Source organism: Camelus bactrianus, chromosome 14, assembly GCF_048773025.1.
Source record: "Camelus bactrianus isolate YW-2024 breed Bactrian camel chromosome 14, ASM4877302v1, whole genome shotgun sequence".
NCBI lineage: Eukaryota > Metazoa > Chordata > Mammalia > Artiodactyla > Camelidae > Camelus > Camelus bactrianus.
Genome location: NC_133552.1, coordinates 62,959,041 through 62,978,115, shown reverse-complemented (window position 1 = coordinate 62,978,115; position 19,075 = coordinate 62,959,041). Strand labels below are relative to the sequence as shown.

The 19,075-nt window shown below is 41.4% G+C and overlaps 1 protein-coding gene across 1 annotated transcript in view; it reads right to left on the bottom strand.

Annotated features, from left to right (window-relative positions):
• The window catches only part of ITGBL1 (integrin subunit beta like 1), a 161,472-nt gene that overhangs the window by 10,017 nt on the left and 132,380 nt on the right, over positions 1 to 19,075 (bottom strand). Inside the window, exon 8 of the mRNA XM_074378488.1 lies at positions 12,506 to 12,622. Within this exon, the coding sequence (XP_074234589.1) occupies positions 12,506 to 12,622 (117 nt within the window). The remainder of the gene's footprint in view (positions 1 to 12,505; positions 12,623 to 19,075) is intronic.

Genomic DNA, 19,075 nt, shown 5'->3' with positions numbered 1-19,075 from the left:
CCTCCTACACTCAGTTATGCACAAAGAGGGATTAGCACCAATATTTGTTTGCAATTCATTGTGAAGATTAACATAACCCAACTACGCATGAGCCCACGTAATGTTTCGCCACAACACACGATCATCTGGAAGTTAATGGAAAGCAAGTGGGAGGAAAACTTAAAAAAGACCTGGATTAACAGACCTATTTTCACCAGCCTCTTCTTGTCCATATGCTGATTTATTGAACTAAATCTCATCACAACACTTTGAGTCAAGCATCGTCATCGTTTTATAGACAAGAAACTAAGGCTCAGAGAGATTAAGTAATTTTGCCTCAAATCACATAACTCAGTCATACAGGATCAGAACTTGACTCCAGTTTTTTAAACAAAATCTCTTTTTTATTTTTTTTCCACAAATCCCCTTTGAGAACCATACTGAATCCAGGACATGTTTACAGGTTATCTGGTTAATAAACTGTCATTCAAAGACAATGGACAGTTCTTAGATGTCGCTGTTTTATTTCTACTTCCTGTAGAGAGGAATGAGGTCAGCAAATCTGTGTAAGAGCTATATACTCAATGAATAGCTATTAAACGGATCATATCTTGACTCCTCCAATAAAACAAAAGTCCACTTAAAGTGAAGTCTAATTTAGAAGTTCAAAAAAAGTTATCAACCTATGGAGGCACATAAAGTGTGGCACAAAAAAAGAAGAGGAAGCAAAAGAAAGAGAAAGGGAGCTTCAAGTACCAACCAATCCCATCAAGCTATGGACTTTTCAAATGTTTGTTTCTTACTAACCCTGTGTCAGTAAGAATTACTCTAATCTGACATAATTGGAATAATTTAATCTCTATTGCAGAGAAAGACAGTCTGCCTATGATTTAGGACATCACTGAGAATGACTAAATGACTCCTCATCACAAGTAAGTTAATATAAAATTTATACACAAGGAAATAGGAGATTGTTTTTCATTTATTAGCTCATTTATCACATCCTTCCACAAAGTTAAATTGGCATTTAGCCCAGACAATGGTCAAAATGTGTTGGAATTCAAATGTTTTTCTTTGCCATTTACATGACTTCTCTTTACTTAAAAAATTTTAAAGCTTTCAATAATATCTTCTTTCTAAATTCTAATAATTTAGTCATCCATGTAAGAACTACTTACTGGGCACTTGGCATTGTACTAGCTCTATTCTCAAGGGTTTACAGTCTATCAGGGGTGGGGGGGTGTGAAAACAAGTAACAGCAAGCAAATATGTTTGTGCTGTAGAAGAATTAAAGAGGGTGTTGGTATACTCAACAGAGAGAACACTATTAACTGGAATCATCAGAGAAGGGCTCTCTGACTCCCAGTGGCTGAGAAAGAGCCAGATAACCAATGTTCTGGAAAAGCTAAGGAAAGGTCTTGGAATAAGAAAGAACTTGGCATGTTACAGGGAGTGGAAAAAAGTCTGATGTATTTGAAGAATAATCAGCAAAAAAAAAAAAAAAAAAAAAGGATAAATAATAAACTTGGAGAAATATTCAGGAATGAGAACATAGCAAATTATTTATTCTTGGTAAGGCATTTACATTTCATTGTAAGAGGAATGGCAAATCACAGAAGGGTGTTATGGAAGAGAGTGATGTGCAATAATTTACAGTTTGCGAATTCATTTTGGTAACTGGGTGGGAGAGATTAAGGTGTGTCAGGAGGAAGCAATTATGAGGAAAAGTGACACAGTGTTACAGAAATCCAAGGGAAAGGTGATGGAGGCTTAAAGTAGGGTGGTGACAGTGTAAATGGAAAGAAGTGTTTGGAGATCTACTTTGGTGGTGATTGCCCTGGGACTTGCTGTTGGATTATATGTGGCACACAAGAGAAAGGACTAGTTTTCTGGCTCAAGAAATACTGTGAATAACGATGCTATTTATTAGACATGGAAGCTGCAGGAGGGAGAGGTTGAGAGCAGGAAGTCAGTTCTGTTTTGAACCTCGTGTGTCTGATATACTCTTAAGACAACCAAGCAGAGGTCAAGTATGCAATTGCCACAAACCTGCTGTTCAGAGGACAGATGGGGGCTAAACTTATACATGCTGGAGCTTCCAAAAGGAGATGGCATTTAAAGCTTTGGAAGTGACTGAGCTCGCCTAGGGAGAAATATGCTTGGGAAACTCCAATAGGGCTAGGAGAGAGGGGAGAAGTAGACAAGTAGGAACACCCAGCAAAGAAAGAAAACAGTAAGATGACTGTGTTGTAAGATGACAAGGAAAATGTTCCAGAAAGGAGGCCCACAATGTAGAATGTTCCTGAAAGTCGGAGTTAAAAAAAGACCATAAAGACCGTAAGACCAGAATCAGTCAACTTTTGCTATGTTGTTGCCTCTTAGGCCCATGTGTGGGACACCCAGGGGTGGGAGAACTGTGGGAGAATCATCTATGTACACCCTCAGTGAGAACAACATCTCTGCTTGTTGGCTAACTAATGAGCCAACCTGATATCAACTCCCCCTACAAATGGCAGTCTCCTTCTCCCATGAGCATCGAAGACTGCTGCCATGTCCTGCCTGCCATCTGCCCTACCCAGTGGGGCTGTCTTTTCAGGACCTTTTGCTGTGAACTTGTAAGATCATCCAACCAATAAACCACTGATGTCTCTGTCACTGTCTCTGGACTCTTTCTTCTGGTCTCCAGGCTGGGCAACCACAAGGCTTGCAGGCCTGCAGGGTGTATCCCAACATTGGTACTCTTACAAACTCAGGAGAGAGGTTTGTGATTTTAAGATGTAATTTGGAGACAATCATACAGTCACCCCTACTGTCCAGCTAAGAAGGCCTGGCCTGAGTCAGTGGTCTGTGCCTTCCTCCCTGTGGGAAATCCAGCAGTATCCGGGGGTCACCACACTCAGACATACTCCTCAGGTGCCTGATCTCCTTCAAATTATGGCTTAAGTCCAAAGAACTCCCCGAAGAAATGTGAACTGATTGTCTAATTAAGCGATGGCTCTTCATTATCCCTTCTTGTTTCCTAAATTGGACTCATGGGTGGCTATTCCAGGAGCACAGAGGAAAGAAGAAAAGCAATAAGCAGTCCACTTTTTATTCTCATCCAGGGTGGATGGAATACGGGAGGCAGGTCCCTGGTTAAGCATATTTGTTTAAAACAATTAAACACACATGAGCCAATATGTACCTCTATTTTCTTTATGAAACCTTAAAATCAAGTACCACTGAAAAATGACTACATCTTAGGGATTATCACTCTGGACAAAACATGTTTTTTTTTTTTCTTCAGTAGTGACTTATCTGATAAAAAAAATCCATGCATTTATAGGTCACATAAAATTTTTATTGTTCATAGAGATGTTCTGAGAAGGTCCACACGTGGTCTGCGATCATCAAACACGACAGACCAAAAAGGTAACGAAGTGAGGAACAGTCTTACTTCCTACTGACTTTCTCTCTGCCGGTCATTCCCATGACTTACTTTCAGGTTGTAATTTCGGTGTAATCAAAAGTCAGCTGCTTAACATCATGTAATTGCTTACATTCACCTTCCAGTACAGTTGCTAATTTGTGCCAGCCGACCAGAACTGGTGTGATCCTCTTCGGTGTTACTGTCAGGAGGGCAGATAAACATCACTGGCTATTAGTTCTCACCTGCCCACTGATTAGGTAAGTTTACAGATATTTTTGGTTTTATTTATTCCTCATTTGTTAAAATGCTCCAAGAGTCCCTGCCTTGGAGTCAGGGACCCGCATTTTGATCTCTGGCCACACAGTATATCTACCTGGGATTTCTGTCCATCCCTCCAGGTGAACGAACACAGACACTGGGGCTCAGCGAATAGCCATGAACAGAGAAAATTACCCAAAGGGGTGATGTCACTTTTGTTCTCCTCGGAAGCTACACCAGAGGGATGATGTTAGTAAATGTCACACGCTCCTAGGAGTAAGGTTTGTGCACCACCAGCTGCCACATGCTGGGGAGACTAAGGGCTTTGAACAAAGTAGCTGCCACTCCGTCCTCAAGGCACAGAACTGCTGATTTGTACGATGCCAACTTCCTTTCCAAACATTCTGTAGATGGTGCTTCAGGAAATGTAACACAGATGTAGTGTTTTTTGTCTTGTTTTGGAGGTGAACACTGTCTTCTACACACATCCGGCATTCACTGAATGCCCACCGGGGACTTTTCATTCTTTCTGTCTTGTTCTCACCATAAAGCCAATAGGTGAGCATTATTACCCTTACTGTACACATGAGTAAGCCAAGGCAAAGAGAGCAAATAATCTGCCCAATTTACTACAACTAGGAGGAAATAGAGCCAGAATCCAAGTCCTGACCTGTCTGAATATGAGGTTCATGCCCATCCTGCTGTGGGCACTGTTCCCTTAGCTTAAAAAAAAAAGTTACTTCTACTCACTCATCTTGCTGGAAAAATAAGCAGAGTGCTTGTGTGTGCACTCACACACACACACACACACACACAAAAGCAACCAAACATATCACAGAATGTAGACAAAACATCAAAATACCCAAAGAAGATTAAAAAAAATCTAGATGCAAAAAAAAAAAGTCTTACCCATCAAAAAAAAAAAAACCCTAGAGAGAAATACAACAAAATTTTACCATATGTTCAAAGGGTGATTTTTATTTTGTTCTTCATATTTTTAAGTTTTTTTAAATGTTGAAAATTATTAATGTAAAAATATTTTCCTGATATTTAAGATTTAAAAAGTTAAATAAATGGAAGTGAAATAATGTAGATTATGTGATAAATGAGTAAATAGTTTGAAAAAGATCCTTCCCAAGGATGGATCCAAGAACAGGTAAGAAAAAGCATTGATGTAAGAAAGTGAAATAAATCTATTCCTTCGAAATAGCAAATATTTTCACTCTGCTTTTGCTTAGCCTTCCCAGGCCTAAAACGTTCTTCATATCCAATTTCCACGCATCTAAATATTAGCTGTTGAATTTCCAAGTCAAATGTCAACGTCAACTTGAAGAATTCTCTGATCTAAAACTCTCTTGGTCTCTCTCTCTCCCCCCTTATTTGTGACTCCTTAATTTATAATTTATTCAAAAACCAGTTTTTAAGCATCAGCCTTTGTCCTAAGCTTGAGGAGACAATAAATAATTTGGGGGAGAGTTTGATTAGATCCATGAGCACTGAACAGAATGGAGGAAAAGAGACACCGGGACACTAAAATGTCATGACGTCGTAATGGAGGAAGGTACTGCGGTATGGAGGAAGTGTAAAATAATTTCAGAAAGGCTTCCTAAAAGAGGTGATTTGAAAGCATGGTGAAAGAATGGGAAAAAAATGATGAGTTATTCAGAAAAAGGAACAGAAGGTCAGGTAAAAACAAAACAAAACAAAATCGTAATACAGCCAAATTTCTCCATCTCTATTGTCCTCTGTGAAGATGGCATTCAAGACAATTAGTACTACAAAAACATAGGCTCCCCCACCCATCCAACTGCTCAAACCAGGAACCTGGGAGTCATCCTTCATTCTGCCCGGCCCCTTGCTCACGGCATTCAATCATGAGTGTCTATAAATGCCGCTCTTGCTCTCAAGGCGAGGCGGAGCGGGGCACTCTTCCTAGTTAGCTGAACATTTAGAGTGACACTTGCCACTGGTCTCCTTAGAAGGCTACAGGATAGGCTAAGAACCACATCCTGGAAGCACGACAATATCAAACTTTCCTGTCCACGGGTGTTCTTGAGGATGACGGCTTAACACAGTGGTCTAGGGAAAACCTTCTCTTCAGGTATCGCAGCTCAGATGCACAGAGACGACTTCTGTGTGCACAGATGTTGAGGCTTCCCTGGCTTGCAAGAAGCCTTATGCCCCATAGGAGCCAAAATCTCTTCTAACGATTCCTTAAGCAAAGCTTCCAGAAAACCAGCAAGGGACCTGCCTGCTGGCATGAGAGTCACAGCACTCATGGAAGCTGAAAAGCACGGCATTCCCATAAGACACTCATAGTTCATTCTTAATCCCTCCAAATCCAGCTGAAATTCATCAATCATGGGTCACTATTAGCATGAGCAACGTTGCCTGGTAACGTTGGCATCTACCATCTTCATCTGTTTTCAGGGAGTTTAACAGCAAAGTAAAAGGTTTTGTTAGCCTGTTGTCTCTCTTGTTTCTAATACACCCAATGTGCCCAAGTTTTTCTCCAGTACACCCAAGTTTTTCCATCCTTACTGCCCTCCATCTAGCTAACCACCTTCATTGCTCACCAAGACTCATCTCCTAACACCCGTACAGACCCACTAACCCCGCAAACACACACTCCTGCCAGCAATCCATACTTCACCAGGCAGCCAGAGGTACTTTTTAAACAGAGAGATCATACTGTTGCCTCATTTAAATACTTTCTATGGCTTCCTGCCATCCTTTGAGTAAAGTCCCAAATCATTAATGTGGTTTACAAAATCTGTCCTACCCTTCTCCTTTTTGTTTGCTCATTTCCAATCATACAGGATTTCTCTCCAGTTCTCAAAAATCCCTGGAACATGTCACCCTCTCTCTTCCCCATGTGCCTCCCTCGGCATACTGCTCTCGGTGACCCCTGTGTCACACTCACCTCCCCCCACCTGGTTAAACTCCATGCACCGGATTACCACCCAGTAGGGCAGTCAGGATGCTCGGCTGATTAATACACGCCAAAGCCCTTTATGCACCATATAGTCATCACCAGGCATGGCGACATGAGTGAAGCCTTCCACAGCCGCCAGTCTCTGTCAAGTTCCCCTGTTGTGTTGGTTCCCACTGAACTTAGTGCTTCTCCTTTCAGACCATTCACCTCATTGCCTCTCCTTTGTCAAGGTCTGCCCTTCAAGCTTCATCATAAACTCCCAGAGACTCTCCACTGAGTCTCCAGTGCTGGCAAACAGAGGGGGCTCAAAAAATAGTTACTGAATTAAAGAAGGAGAAATGATTATTTCCATTTCAACCATGCAGAATTTGGAGAAATTTCCATATGGAAGTATTCAATTGGAGTTTGAAAAGAAGCATATGAAGCCAGGGAGAATGATGCTAAGAAATCATCTTGACAGACACTGATCGAAAGATAAAAGAGGGAGAAGCTGAAATTACAAGAGGACCACAAACAGGAAGCAGAAAAGATGTCCAAAGGCCATTTCTAGAAAAATGCTAAGGTTTATTGGTGAGCTCTGAGAGACGGGCAAGAAAAAAACGAAGTGGTTATGAGATGTGAGAGGAGAAACAGGGAAGGTGTTTCTGAGGCCCAGGGAGGAGACCGTGTCAGGGGGGTTTCAGAGTGAAGTGACCACAACCTGGGGCTAAAAAGTGGTCACAGAGAATGAGAACTGAACGCCACCCCACACTTGGGCAACTAGGAATTATGAATAACCCTAGGAGTCAGTGATGTGGAAGAGTGGGAGACAGCCAGTTTCCATGGGTTTAAGATGGGACCAAAAGGAATATGAGCACACAGGTCAGAGGTAAAGGCTTTGAGGGATCCAGAGTGTTCAAGGGCAGGTGTGCATCTGAGGGGTGGGGCAGGCCGTGCCACGAACTCAGTATGCCATATGCATTTGCTGATTAATTATTACTATGTGTCATATGCATGATAGGATATTACTAAGTAAGAAGAGATGTTCTTCTGCTGATGGATATTTGTAGATGGACTGAGAAATACAGAAACTTTGGCAGTGCACATTGTGGCTTGAACCCTGACGGCCAGTGTCTTCTTACGTGTGCTCCTCCGTGCTTGCAAATCCATGAGAAGCTTTCCCAAGGAAGGTGCGCTGCTAAGTAAGAGCCACTAAAAATACTTCTGAGATGCACGTGGCCACTTTGATTTGGTCGCTCAGCATCAAGTGTGAGTGAAAGACTGCTTTATGAACGGAAGACAGGAGAAGTCATCCATGCCACCCCAGACTGAAGACCGGACGTCGCTCTTCTGAATAAACTGCTGTTACAGAAGAATTAATTAGCAAACATGGAGCTCCGTTCCATGCCCCATAGAATTTACTGTAAACCACAGCGCAAAATTCCACCTGAGCTGGCTGTATCTGACATGCTCTCTGTATGCATGTGAACACTAATAATAATAATATCTAATTAAATAGAAATATAAATGATATATAATTAATTTAATAAAAATTACTGAATTTTATAAAAATGTAAATAAAATTAAATAAAAATAATAAAATAAAAGATACATGTAATTAGGTATTATTATCATTAATTAGTGTTATACGCAGATAGAGAGGGTGACGCAAGGGAACAAGCCTGAGCACTTTACACGCATTAACTCATTTCAGCTCACCATAACCCTACGAGAAAGGCATATCATAACCATCTTTCAATGGTGAGAAATGGGGGTTATGTACATGACCTCTGGTAACACTGGGAGTAGGTGCTACGGCCAAGGGTGGAACCAACAAAGCCTCATGTCTCAGTCTTGACTACTGTACTGTGTTGCCACTGACATGTCTAAATACTAAAGACATCTACATGAACATTCATGAGAGGAACTTGTGATCTCCTGATCAACTGGCTTAGTGTGCTGGGGACGTTAGTGCTAAAATTTTCACAGGTTCAAGCATGTTAATTCTCAGTATGTGTACTGTCATTTCTTTCCAGAGAACATTTAAGACACAAATTAAATCCAAGACTACAAGCCAGGGTGCAAATAATTTCCGTGCTCAGAAAAGCCGTGCTCAGAAAACAGAGGAATTAAAATCACAGCCCCTTGATTAACTGTCTTAAAGAAGTCGTCATTTGCGGCCAAGAGCAAAACTCACGCGGGAGGTGATGTTTCCAGTGACAACATGAACCACAGCTGACCCTTCTTACTTGAAGATTCCATATTTGAGAACTTGCCCGCTCACCAAAATGTATTTGTGTCCCCAAAAATCAACCTTCAAGAAGCTTTCCAGGTCATTGGGGAACACAGGCCGAATGGTGAAAAAACAGAGTTGCTTCATTTGCCCAGCTGGGGTCAAAGAAGGTCATGCTCTGTCGTCTTGTTTCCACTTTTATGCTGTAAACAAATGTCCTTTCCCCAGTATACTTGGTGCCATACCTTCCACATTTTTGTGCTTTTCGTTGGTGATTTTGATGTTTTATGCAGCCCCTAAGTATGGGCTGAAGTGCTCTCCAGGGTTCCTAAGTGCAAAAGGCTGCCACAAGCCTTATGGGGAAAATCTGTGCACTACACAATCTTTGTTGCGGCACGAGTTATGGGGCTGTCGGCCGTGAGTTCAATGTTAATGAATCAACTACACACATCACAAGGTGCCTTTCCATAGAAACACACATAGAACAAGGTTATGTATTGATCGGTTAATGAGAACACTGCCAGCAGGGGCAGGACCCAGACCCATCTTCCCTCAGGAGCAGTGAGTCCGTATTCGCTGACTCCGTGTTCACCAGGACTTTACGGACCATGACCGCCACTACCACCAAGAGTAGACAGTGTCCTGTTGCGGGACACTAAACAGAGCGTCGGTGTGGACTGGAAACTATGTGCAGCTTTTCTAGCCAGATGCCACTCAGGAGACACATGAGCCAGGGACATCTCTCCCTCCTGGGACTGTCCCCCTCCAAGCAATAGGACTGACTGTCACAGTGAAGATTCACCAGCGAATGACAAGGAAAGCAAGAAACTGCTCACTGGGATGTGTACAGACATGCGCCCAGGCCCTAGTGAAGCATCTGGGGCAGAATTTAAGGCTCCACACCGTCACCTCAGATGAAGTAGGAGAAGGTAAGTGAAGCAAATCATTATTACCTCCAGACAGTCATTTAACTCACTGGCATTATTCTCACCCCAAACCTCTCAAGGACATTATTTGAATATCAAAGGGAAATTTAAGAATAACATAAAATATTTTCAAGCAAAATTTCCAAGGTGTGTTTCCTTTATATCCTTGACAAGTGTTCCGAGATCTTTTGGTCCATAAAATGTTTTTAATACCATTTCAAATGTGCAATTAAATGCACGGGTGCTTTCTTAGAGCTGGCTGCTGAAAGTTAAGAAAAAGCACCGAGAGAATCCATCTAATTCCAGGGATGATAGATGCTATGCTTGTCTGGTTACTGTTTGTTGGCTGCCGGCAGACACACAGGAGCAGCAGCAAAGTTTTCCCCAAACCTGAAAACATACTCGTCCTCTGATAATTACGTTCCGATAGCATCTCTGTTCAGTAAGATGAGCCGGCTAAGAATTAATCTCTAAATGTGTGAGCAGCAAGGACCGCCCAAATCGTATCAAGGCTGCCCCAGGAGGATAAGGTGCATGAGCACATCCTCAGCTACTGCCTAATTTATTGGGCTACATCCTGTATCCAACCAACGAGAGGTCGGGTTGGGTTGGATGGTTGGCAACATCTAGTGTTGCAGAATGAGAACATGCCGGTGTGTCTTCTGCACTATCCAGAGAGGACAGTCGACCGCCCGACATGGGAGCTGTGGTCCTTCTGCAGGTCATGCCCCGACAATGTTGTCCTTACTGCTTTGATGCCTTCCACTTGGTGCCCTCTGGGTTCTCGGCCCCAAGGTTTTCTCCAGCCACGGAAGCCTGCTCTGATCACGTACTGGGAGGGATGCATATGGCAATGGAGTTAATGTGTCCTAGAAGCAACCCTGAGCCAACGACCAATGGATATGTAAGAATTGTGTATTTTACTCAAGCTGCTAGACTTTCATCCCCTGTATGGGGGTGAAGCCCCAGGTGACCTCAGCAGTAACTGGATGGACGGCACCATCTTAACTGGCTGCCTCCCCTACTTGTTACACTTTCCACTTTCCTACCAGAAACTCCTTCCACTTTCTGATGAATTACTTGAATCCAAATCCTTATCTCAGAATCCTACTTCTCAGAGAGTTTCTTTACAAAGAATTCTACTCTCTGAGGCAATTATATTCCTCATTGTATATCAAGTAACTGGTGATCTGGTTTATACATTGGTCTTTTACCAGCTTGGCTAACGGAAGTCAGTTCCCCCTGGGGCACAGACAACTCTGGGTAGACAGACAAATACAGAGTGTAGACATGCATAGTCAAGGATGAGTCTAAAAAATTATCACTTTGTGAGATGTTTCTCACTCACCTAGTAAACATTTGATCTCATCTAACAAGTAGATAATAGAAATTTGTTTGCATCTTTGATTTCCTCCCCAAAGTTGGCGAGAGAGATTCACTGTGGGAAGAGGAATTTATAATTTAATGGGTATGTAGATGTAACATACAATAGTTACTGCTTAACAACAACAATAAAAAAGATTATTATCTGTTTAAATATTTCTGATAACTAACACCAGTGAAGGGAGAATCTAAGCTAAAAATAATATTGACATGAAGTCAGAACAGTTTGATGTCTCTCTGGGGAAAACTGTGGTTTAGAGAGAACTCTGCGAACTGACCTCCACAGCTCCAACCCTGGGTCTGCCACTTTTCAGTTACGGGACATTAATGCCTCAAACCTCACTCACTTTTCCATCTGTGAAATGAATAAAGCAAGAGCAATATCTGAGGATGGCTGTCATGGGAACAGCAAGAGATAAACCATCCGGCCCAACAGTTATTAAAAAGGGGCTTTTTCCCTTGGCTCACAGAGAAAGAAAGAAGAAAATATTTTTGGTCACCTTCCAAGTGCTATATAGTTGGTTAGAGAGAGAACAGCTGGATAGACACACACGGATGTCAGAGAGATGATAAAAATAGATGGTGTGCCAGCCTTCCATCCACCGTACATGCATTTGAGGGCTCCCCCCCCAAAATAATAGTGCCCAGTTGCATCATGGTGATTATCTTAAAGAGACACAGTTATATTCTTTTAGTATGATTCCATGTCTAGTTCACCTCCATTGTCCTGGAAACCTGGGAGGAGCTGTAATCGGAATGCACCCTCTCTACAGCATGAGCTCTCGCGAGACTGAAATACAAGCATCATGGTGATCCCCATCTTCTTCCCTGGCCAAAGCTCAGGTGGACACTGTCACCATTCTACCTCTGGGTCTCTCATTTCTGCTGTGTTACCCTTGTGACAGCCTTCTATCTGCCTCATTCTTTCTTTGCACCATTTATGACTTTCTGTAAACTCTTGTTTGGATCTAAGAGCCATCATGGAAACGGAATTCCATCTCTTGTGATGGTGTAATTTGTAAGCTTGAAGTGCTTTTTTTCCCCTCAAGTTTCAGGCAATACTTACCTCCCCTATCAGTTTTCATTAGTAAGATAATAAAAGTCATTTTAAACTGTTCAGTTGTAGCAAAGCCTTTCACTCTCTTCAAAGGACTTGGTCTCAACAATCCTTTATCAACAGCGTTCTGTGTCCCTTGACATACATACACGTGGACTAAATCAATGGTCCAAGAATACTAAGGTCATGCCCAAACCCACCTAGATACTGCTCTGAGGTCTACTTGTATGTTGCCTTGTGTTTATCCTCTTTGTAACAGAATTTTATGTAAGAAAAGGAGCAGTGGGATAAGAAAGGCGGGGGAAGCAGGCTGGAGGCCGGGAGCAAGGCTGTGAGGAGGGCTCACCTCCGCAGACCACGCCGTCCAAGTCCTCACAGCGGCGGTTGTCACACTCGCACGTCTTGCCGTACACTCTGCTGTCCCCCGGTGGGTAGCAAGTGCATTTGCCACATTCGCACTTACCTGCAAAACACGAAGAGCGCACACTCATTAGGAGACTCAGTATCAGTCAGGAGACTTGCCTTCCCTTTTAAAGGAAACAAGCATCCTGCCGGACCCAGATGTCCTGGACCAGTTCTAGCCTGTGTCCAAGAACAGCTCAGCAAATCCCTTCCCGACCCTCCCTGGAGGTCAAGCACAAACGCCAAGGAGGTCGGGCGGGAGCTGAAGGGACAGTGGCCGGCTCGTAAGTCGTTCCTGTCCACCACTTTCCACTTTCTGTTTCACACATTTTTGAAGAATAATTCAATCATTATTCCACTTATGATGAGACCATTTAACATAATGGAGTCGATTTTATATATTTTGACATAATTGGACATAATGTGATCATTTAACAATATTTTTAGTTTGGGTCTGTCTGCCACATAAGAAAAAAATGCTCATAGGTTCATTTCAACCTGATATTTTGGTGATTATCTGGCATTAACTTCATTATTCATAGAACTGATTTTAACACACAACACATGTCAGAGTGCATGCCCTAAATATCTTTATTGTTCTTGACCTAGAGTTGAAGAGGATAAACATTTCTGGGAATGAGTTCAGTTCACAATTTGGGGATTTCTTAACTATTATCATTATAGATTGTCATTTCTCGTGCTGGAACCATGCCTCAAACACTATAATTTCTTCCTCAGTTCCGTCATTGTGCTTTCAGAAGACCACACATGGAGCAGCATCGTCACCATCATTCGACTAAGCAGGAAATGGAGACATATTGAGGCCAGGACATTTTCCATGATGAACCGGCTCTTAAAGGGATAGATTAAAAATGTATATCCATTCTCATTAAAGTCTGTGCATCTAAACATTAAGCCATACTGTATCTTAATATACTCAAAATGCAGCACCATGAGGCTGGATGAGAAAGTAAATGTCTTGTTTTTGGAGGGGTTGGTACTGGTTTGCCAGAAATTCAGCTGAGTGACTGCTCGGAGACATCTGTTACTCTCCATCATTATCCCAACCATCATAATTACACACCCACTGCAATGATCATAAGATACTTCAGGGCTGACCCTGCAATGTTGTTAGTCATTCTGTTGCTGCATTTGTATCTTGTTAAAGAAATTCGGAGCTGGTATCTGATGGAAGAAAGAAAAATTGGTATTTAGAATCATATAATTTCCGAGCTGTAATTAAAGATAATTTAATGCAGTGACTCATAATCTTTACTGGCAGCAGTGGCGGGGTCACGATCCCTCTGAGAATCTGGTGAAAGATACAGCAATAGATGGTGTGGCCCTGGCTGTCCTACAGCCTGTCTCTCCTTCTACTTGGAGGCAGTGCCAAGTTCAGCAGGAGGCAGGACCTCCCTCATCCCCCAGTGACATGCCCTCTTCCTACGGAGCAGGGCACACGGAACAGGGACACCCCAGCCACTCCTGGCCAGGGCTTGGATTCCTGAGGCTGAAAGCAAGGCCCAGGGTCTGCAGCAGAGTGGCAAGTTCACCAGCACAGCAGCGACTGTCCAGGGCAGGGGGCTCGGCGCACAGAGGCTGGCCTTCAAAGTGATGGCCAGTGGGGCTGGTTCTTGGCAGTGCTTTGTTTCCCCAGGGCGCTGCATGAGTTGATTGTCCAAGCTGGCGCTCTGAGCCGTTTTAAACCCTCTAATAAAATACTTTTGCCTCCCAGTGGCAAACTAATGAAGTCAGTTTCTGCTGTTTGCAGTCAAGAACCCTAACTGGTAGACCCCAGATTTCTTCCCGAAAAAAAATACCAGCCATGCATTTATTTTTTAAAAAAAGTCAAAAATCCACGACTTTCTACCATTTATTGAATGGATGAGGAAACTCAAGGATGCTGAGGCCAAATGACTTGCCTCAGGCCAGCAAAGCAGATATGAGCAGTGCTGGTACTAGAACCCAGATTTCTGAGCCCTGGTTATCTCCTGGTGAGCAGAAACACACCTGCACTCTCGTGGGCAGACATGTGAATGACAACAGCGATCCAGACCGTGGACAGAGGCAAACTACAGGACTGTCAGCGGTGTGGCCGCGTATGGTTAAATAGTCCGTGGTGGACAGATGCTGGAAACGTCAACCACATCATTCCTGAGAGGTAATACACTCCCAGTTACCAAGACAACATCAGTTTTTAAACTTGAGGGCATGTGTCTTCGTGGTGACCACTTTATCAACATTTTAGGTGTACAGGAAGTTTCCTGAATATGTATAATTGATTTCTTTGAAAAGGATGAACTAACCACCAGCAACTGTCTTTAAATACCTACATCTCACTGGTTTCATTTTCTTTTCTTCTGAGAGTCCTCTTTTTGCACAGTCTTAACCTTGACAACTGTCTCAGGCGTTAGACTCTGCTTTCTCCTTTCCCACTCTCTTCAAACTCATCTTTTTAAGATTTCCTTGTCAGGGCGCACAGCCGTCGAATCAACAGTGACGAGTTACTCCATGCAAGCTAAGGAGCCACCAAGATACACAAGATGAACACCACCCCCTAATCTCGCAGATTAACAGGCAGGAGAGCGTCCGGGGTAAACGCACGCTCCACGGGATGCTAATGACCAACTCAGTCTTGTCTTCTCCATCACTGCCAGTAATAGGGTGGTGCAGTTGTGAAGAAGTAAAAATCTGAAATTTTCAGGCACTGCATGGTAGATTGCGGACATGAACTTCAACCATTAAAGACTGAAATCACCTCCAGAAGCCATAGCTGAAAACACACATCATTTCTACCCTATATGCGCACATTGGAGGTATTTAGCTGGAGAACGATCTTAACCTCCTTCAGACTACATCATAGAGAAAACACACGTGTTCTTGATCAAGAATAGAGTCAACCAGGCTTAGCAACCTGTGCAATATCTGCATTAATTTGTTCACTCCCTCAGTCATTCATTTAACAAACACAGTTTGAAGATCAACTATTGGGAAAGTATGGTGCTAGATACTGAAGACATAACATTAAGAAGGACATTTAAAAACTTAATAGTAGAGGGAAAATAGGTAAAATGCACAAGAACACACACCCTATAGGGTGAGAGAAGGTTCCTGGCAAAGCTGACCTGGGAATGAGTCTCAAAGGGTTTATTAAATGTTAATCAGGCAAATAGGAAGGAAAATAAATTTTACGGTAAGGATACAATGAAAAGGAAGGGCTCTGACTTTAAATAAATCTGGATTTTAATCTTGGTACATTCACTGTTAAATGTGAGTCCTTGGAAAAGTAAGTTAAACCCCATTGATCATGGTTGAGGATGAGAGTAATAATAATACTGATCACATAGGGTTTATTGTACAGGCTAAATGTTAACAGCACACGGCAAGTACACAGGACAGGACCTGACACATAGTAAGTGCTCAAGAAATAATAGATATTATTATTTGTGTTTTTATAATAAAAACATGTTGAGAGGTTTGAATTTCAATTACTCACATAAAACCCATTCCTTTCCTTTATCATTCTGTTTCCCCCTCCCCCCCCCCAAAAAACCCCTGTATTTCCTGACCCAGAATGAGATTACTGAAGAAGAACCATTTCATCAAATGCACCTGCCAGCAGGGTAACAGCAGGCTCACTTTCTGCAATCGTGTTTTCTTCCACTTTTTAAAACAGCAAAAACCACACTCGCAGTACATGCTCAATAGCTGAAGAGTAATTAGAGGCTCACATAAAACAGAAAAGAGATTAGCACTTTGCTAACACAGTCCTCCTTTGCCTAAAATAATGGGTTTACCATAGCAACCTCATTGCACTAGAAAAAGCTCCTGCCAAATGCATCCTAAGTTCCCTTGAAATTTCTAGGAGGAAGAATTAAACACTGGAGAACTATAATATTCTGTACCATTTCATCTAAGTACAAATATTTTCTGTGTGTGTGAGAATAAAGTAATCTTCCACCAGACGTTTGAAAGTGAAGACGCACCTTTCACCTTCCATTTCAAAAGGAGCAGTGAGGCTTCTTATAATTCAGGCCACATTGACATTACATTTGCCAGCCCAGGAAGGGCTGCTCTTGACTTTTTAAAACATGGAGAAATGTCAGTCATTCTGTTTGTGTTTTCTCAGTATACAAGGATTAAAGTAATCAGTCACAGACCTTCGTGAGGAAGCAAGACATTTAAGCGCATGTTGTACTGATAAAATTTCCTGTTGTTTACCCTGGAGGGTCTAAGATTGAAAATGGGATGCGGAAGCACCAGGCTTCACTTTTCTCTCAAGGTTTTCCAAGGTATTGAACAGAACGTCACAGGGGCGGTCTATTAGACCCCTAACTGAGATTATCTCATTACTTCAAACTTAAGATTCGTTTCTATAACAACAACTAAAATTACTCAAGATTCATTTATTTCTAACAAAAAATGTATAAACCAGGTAGCGATATCACATGCATTTACACTTACATCACACACATAACATTTGTATTACACACATTCTGATACAACTCAGAAACTAAGTCATAGACCCAAGGTTAAAAAGTCAGCAAATGACTGAGGTTGTAAATGTGGAACTTAAGTAATTAATCAATGTGGCCCATCCTGATTTGGCCAATATAAATTAGAAAAAGAATCTCCTCCTTCCTACTGGGTAAGCCCATTGACTGGACAGTGGCCAGTACCTTGCTTCTGATACAAGGTTTTGGGGTTCTGCAAACAAAAATCCTATCACATCTGGCCCTATGCTTCTATGCTTGATATTGAATTAGTGATTCCATTCTAGGTCATAAATAAACACATGCAATGTAATTCATCACGAAAGACTCTGTGGGATAAATGTCAAAAGATAGACACAAACAACAAATGCTATTCACCAGTGAAAGAGAGTGCTGTGGTTGATACAATCAGAGAAGCATTTCTATAGAACATCTCTTGAAGATAAACCAAACCTGGTCAACAAAGGGACAGGGTAGAATCAGGCCCCAGTCAGTTTAAAATTTTTGCTTGGTGTTGTCACTTTGAAAAATTCAAAGTGTGAGTAAATGTATCACTTCCTTAATACACATTTCAGGAGGCCTAATGAAATTGATTTGAAACAAGTATGGACTTTCTTCCCACATCAGGGATAACTAGAAAATTTATTTTACAAGTTGAACAATGAAATCCATCTAACAATCAATAATACATTTCCATCAATAACAAACTAGTCTTTCAAAATTAAGAAAAAATACACCAGAAAGCAATCTTTTCTACTGGTAACATTTTTTATTATTCTTTGTTTCTGAATCTACTAGTATTGATTTCCCCAAATCATAAAACATTTGAAAGGACATTGTGTATATGTGTAAGTGTATATATACACAAGAATAAGAAAGTAGTCTCTGATAAGAGTTAGGAGGTTGTGCTCTGGATTCAGACAGACCTAGGATAGAATTTAATATCTACCACTTACATGTCCTATAATCTTAGGAAATAACTAAACCTGCCTATTTAACAATTTTCAAAATTGGGAAAACCTACTTAATAAGTAACTTTAAATAGACTAAAATAGAAATATATATTTTTAAGTATTACTGTTTAGATTTCCTAAGTACCACTGTGATATTTGTTTGTGGCACAGTGTTTAAACATTTTTAAAAATAAATAAATGTATAACTTAAAGAGTAAATGGCTTCCACAAATAGACCCACACACAATTTAAATAAATGTAAGTAGTGTGCCCTTTTTTCACAGCTAATATGTTTCTCCCTCAATATGAATGTCCACTTCCTTTTATTTTTTTTTTTTGCCAGTAACATATTTCAGTAATGCTACTTCTTTTAAAGAGTATTTTATTCTGACACATTATTTTTCAACAAAATCCTGTTGCACCTAAAAGTCCTATCTCCATTTGGTCTCTAGCCTCAGAAATCATTTTTAACTAGCAAAAAGTCAATGTATACAATTAAGTCAAGGCCTCCTAAGTGGCCACGGTCCTAGAGAGAAAGGAAACCATAGGGTAGTGAGTTCTACCCAATGGGCAAATAATCCCTCCATGCAGTTGTTGGCCTGAAACTCTTCAGGACAAGAGGATAAAACATTAAGCAGGAAGCAGCATCTAAAAGAGGAATCAATTAAACAGAGCTTTTATTTTTTTCATCTGGCTGGAAAGACAGTACGGAACTCACGGACCTTTGAGAAAGAGGGCACTGATAAATATCACATAAACATTCCAGGTTTTCACTTTAGAAATCATCTTAATGCCTGATTGGACTGAGGTTATTATCTGCCTTTGTACACAGGCCTGCCAGAAAAAAAGTAAATAACCTTTTCAAGGAAGATAACATCATTCACAAAATTCTACCAGTTTTATTAAACAATATTGATACTTAATTAAAAAAAACAGGTATATTGTGTGTCAAGAGACAGGCAGAATGACTAAAAATGAAAGAGAAGAAATACACAAGACAGAGAGATCCAAAAATCATACCGGTGACCAGACTGGAATCGTCAGTGATGGACCTTAAAATACAGTTAC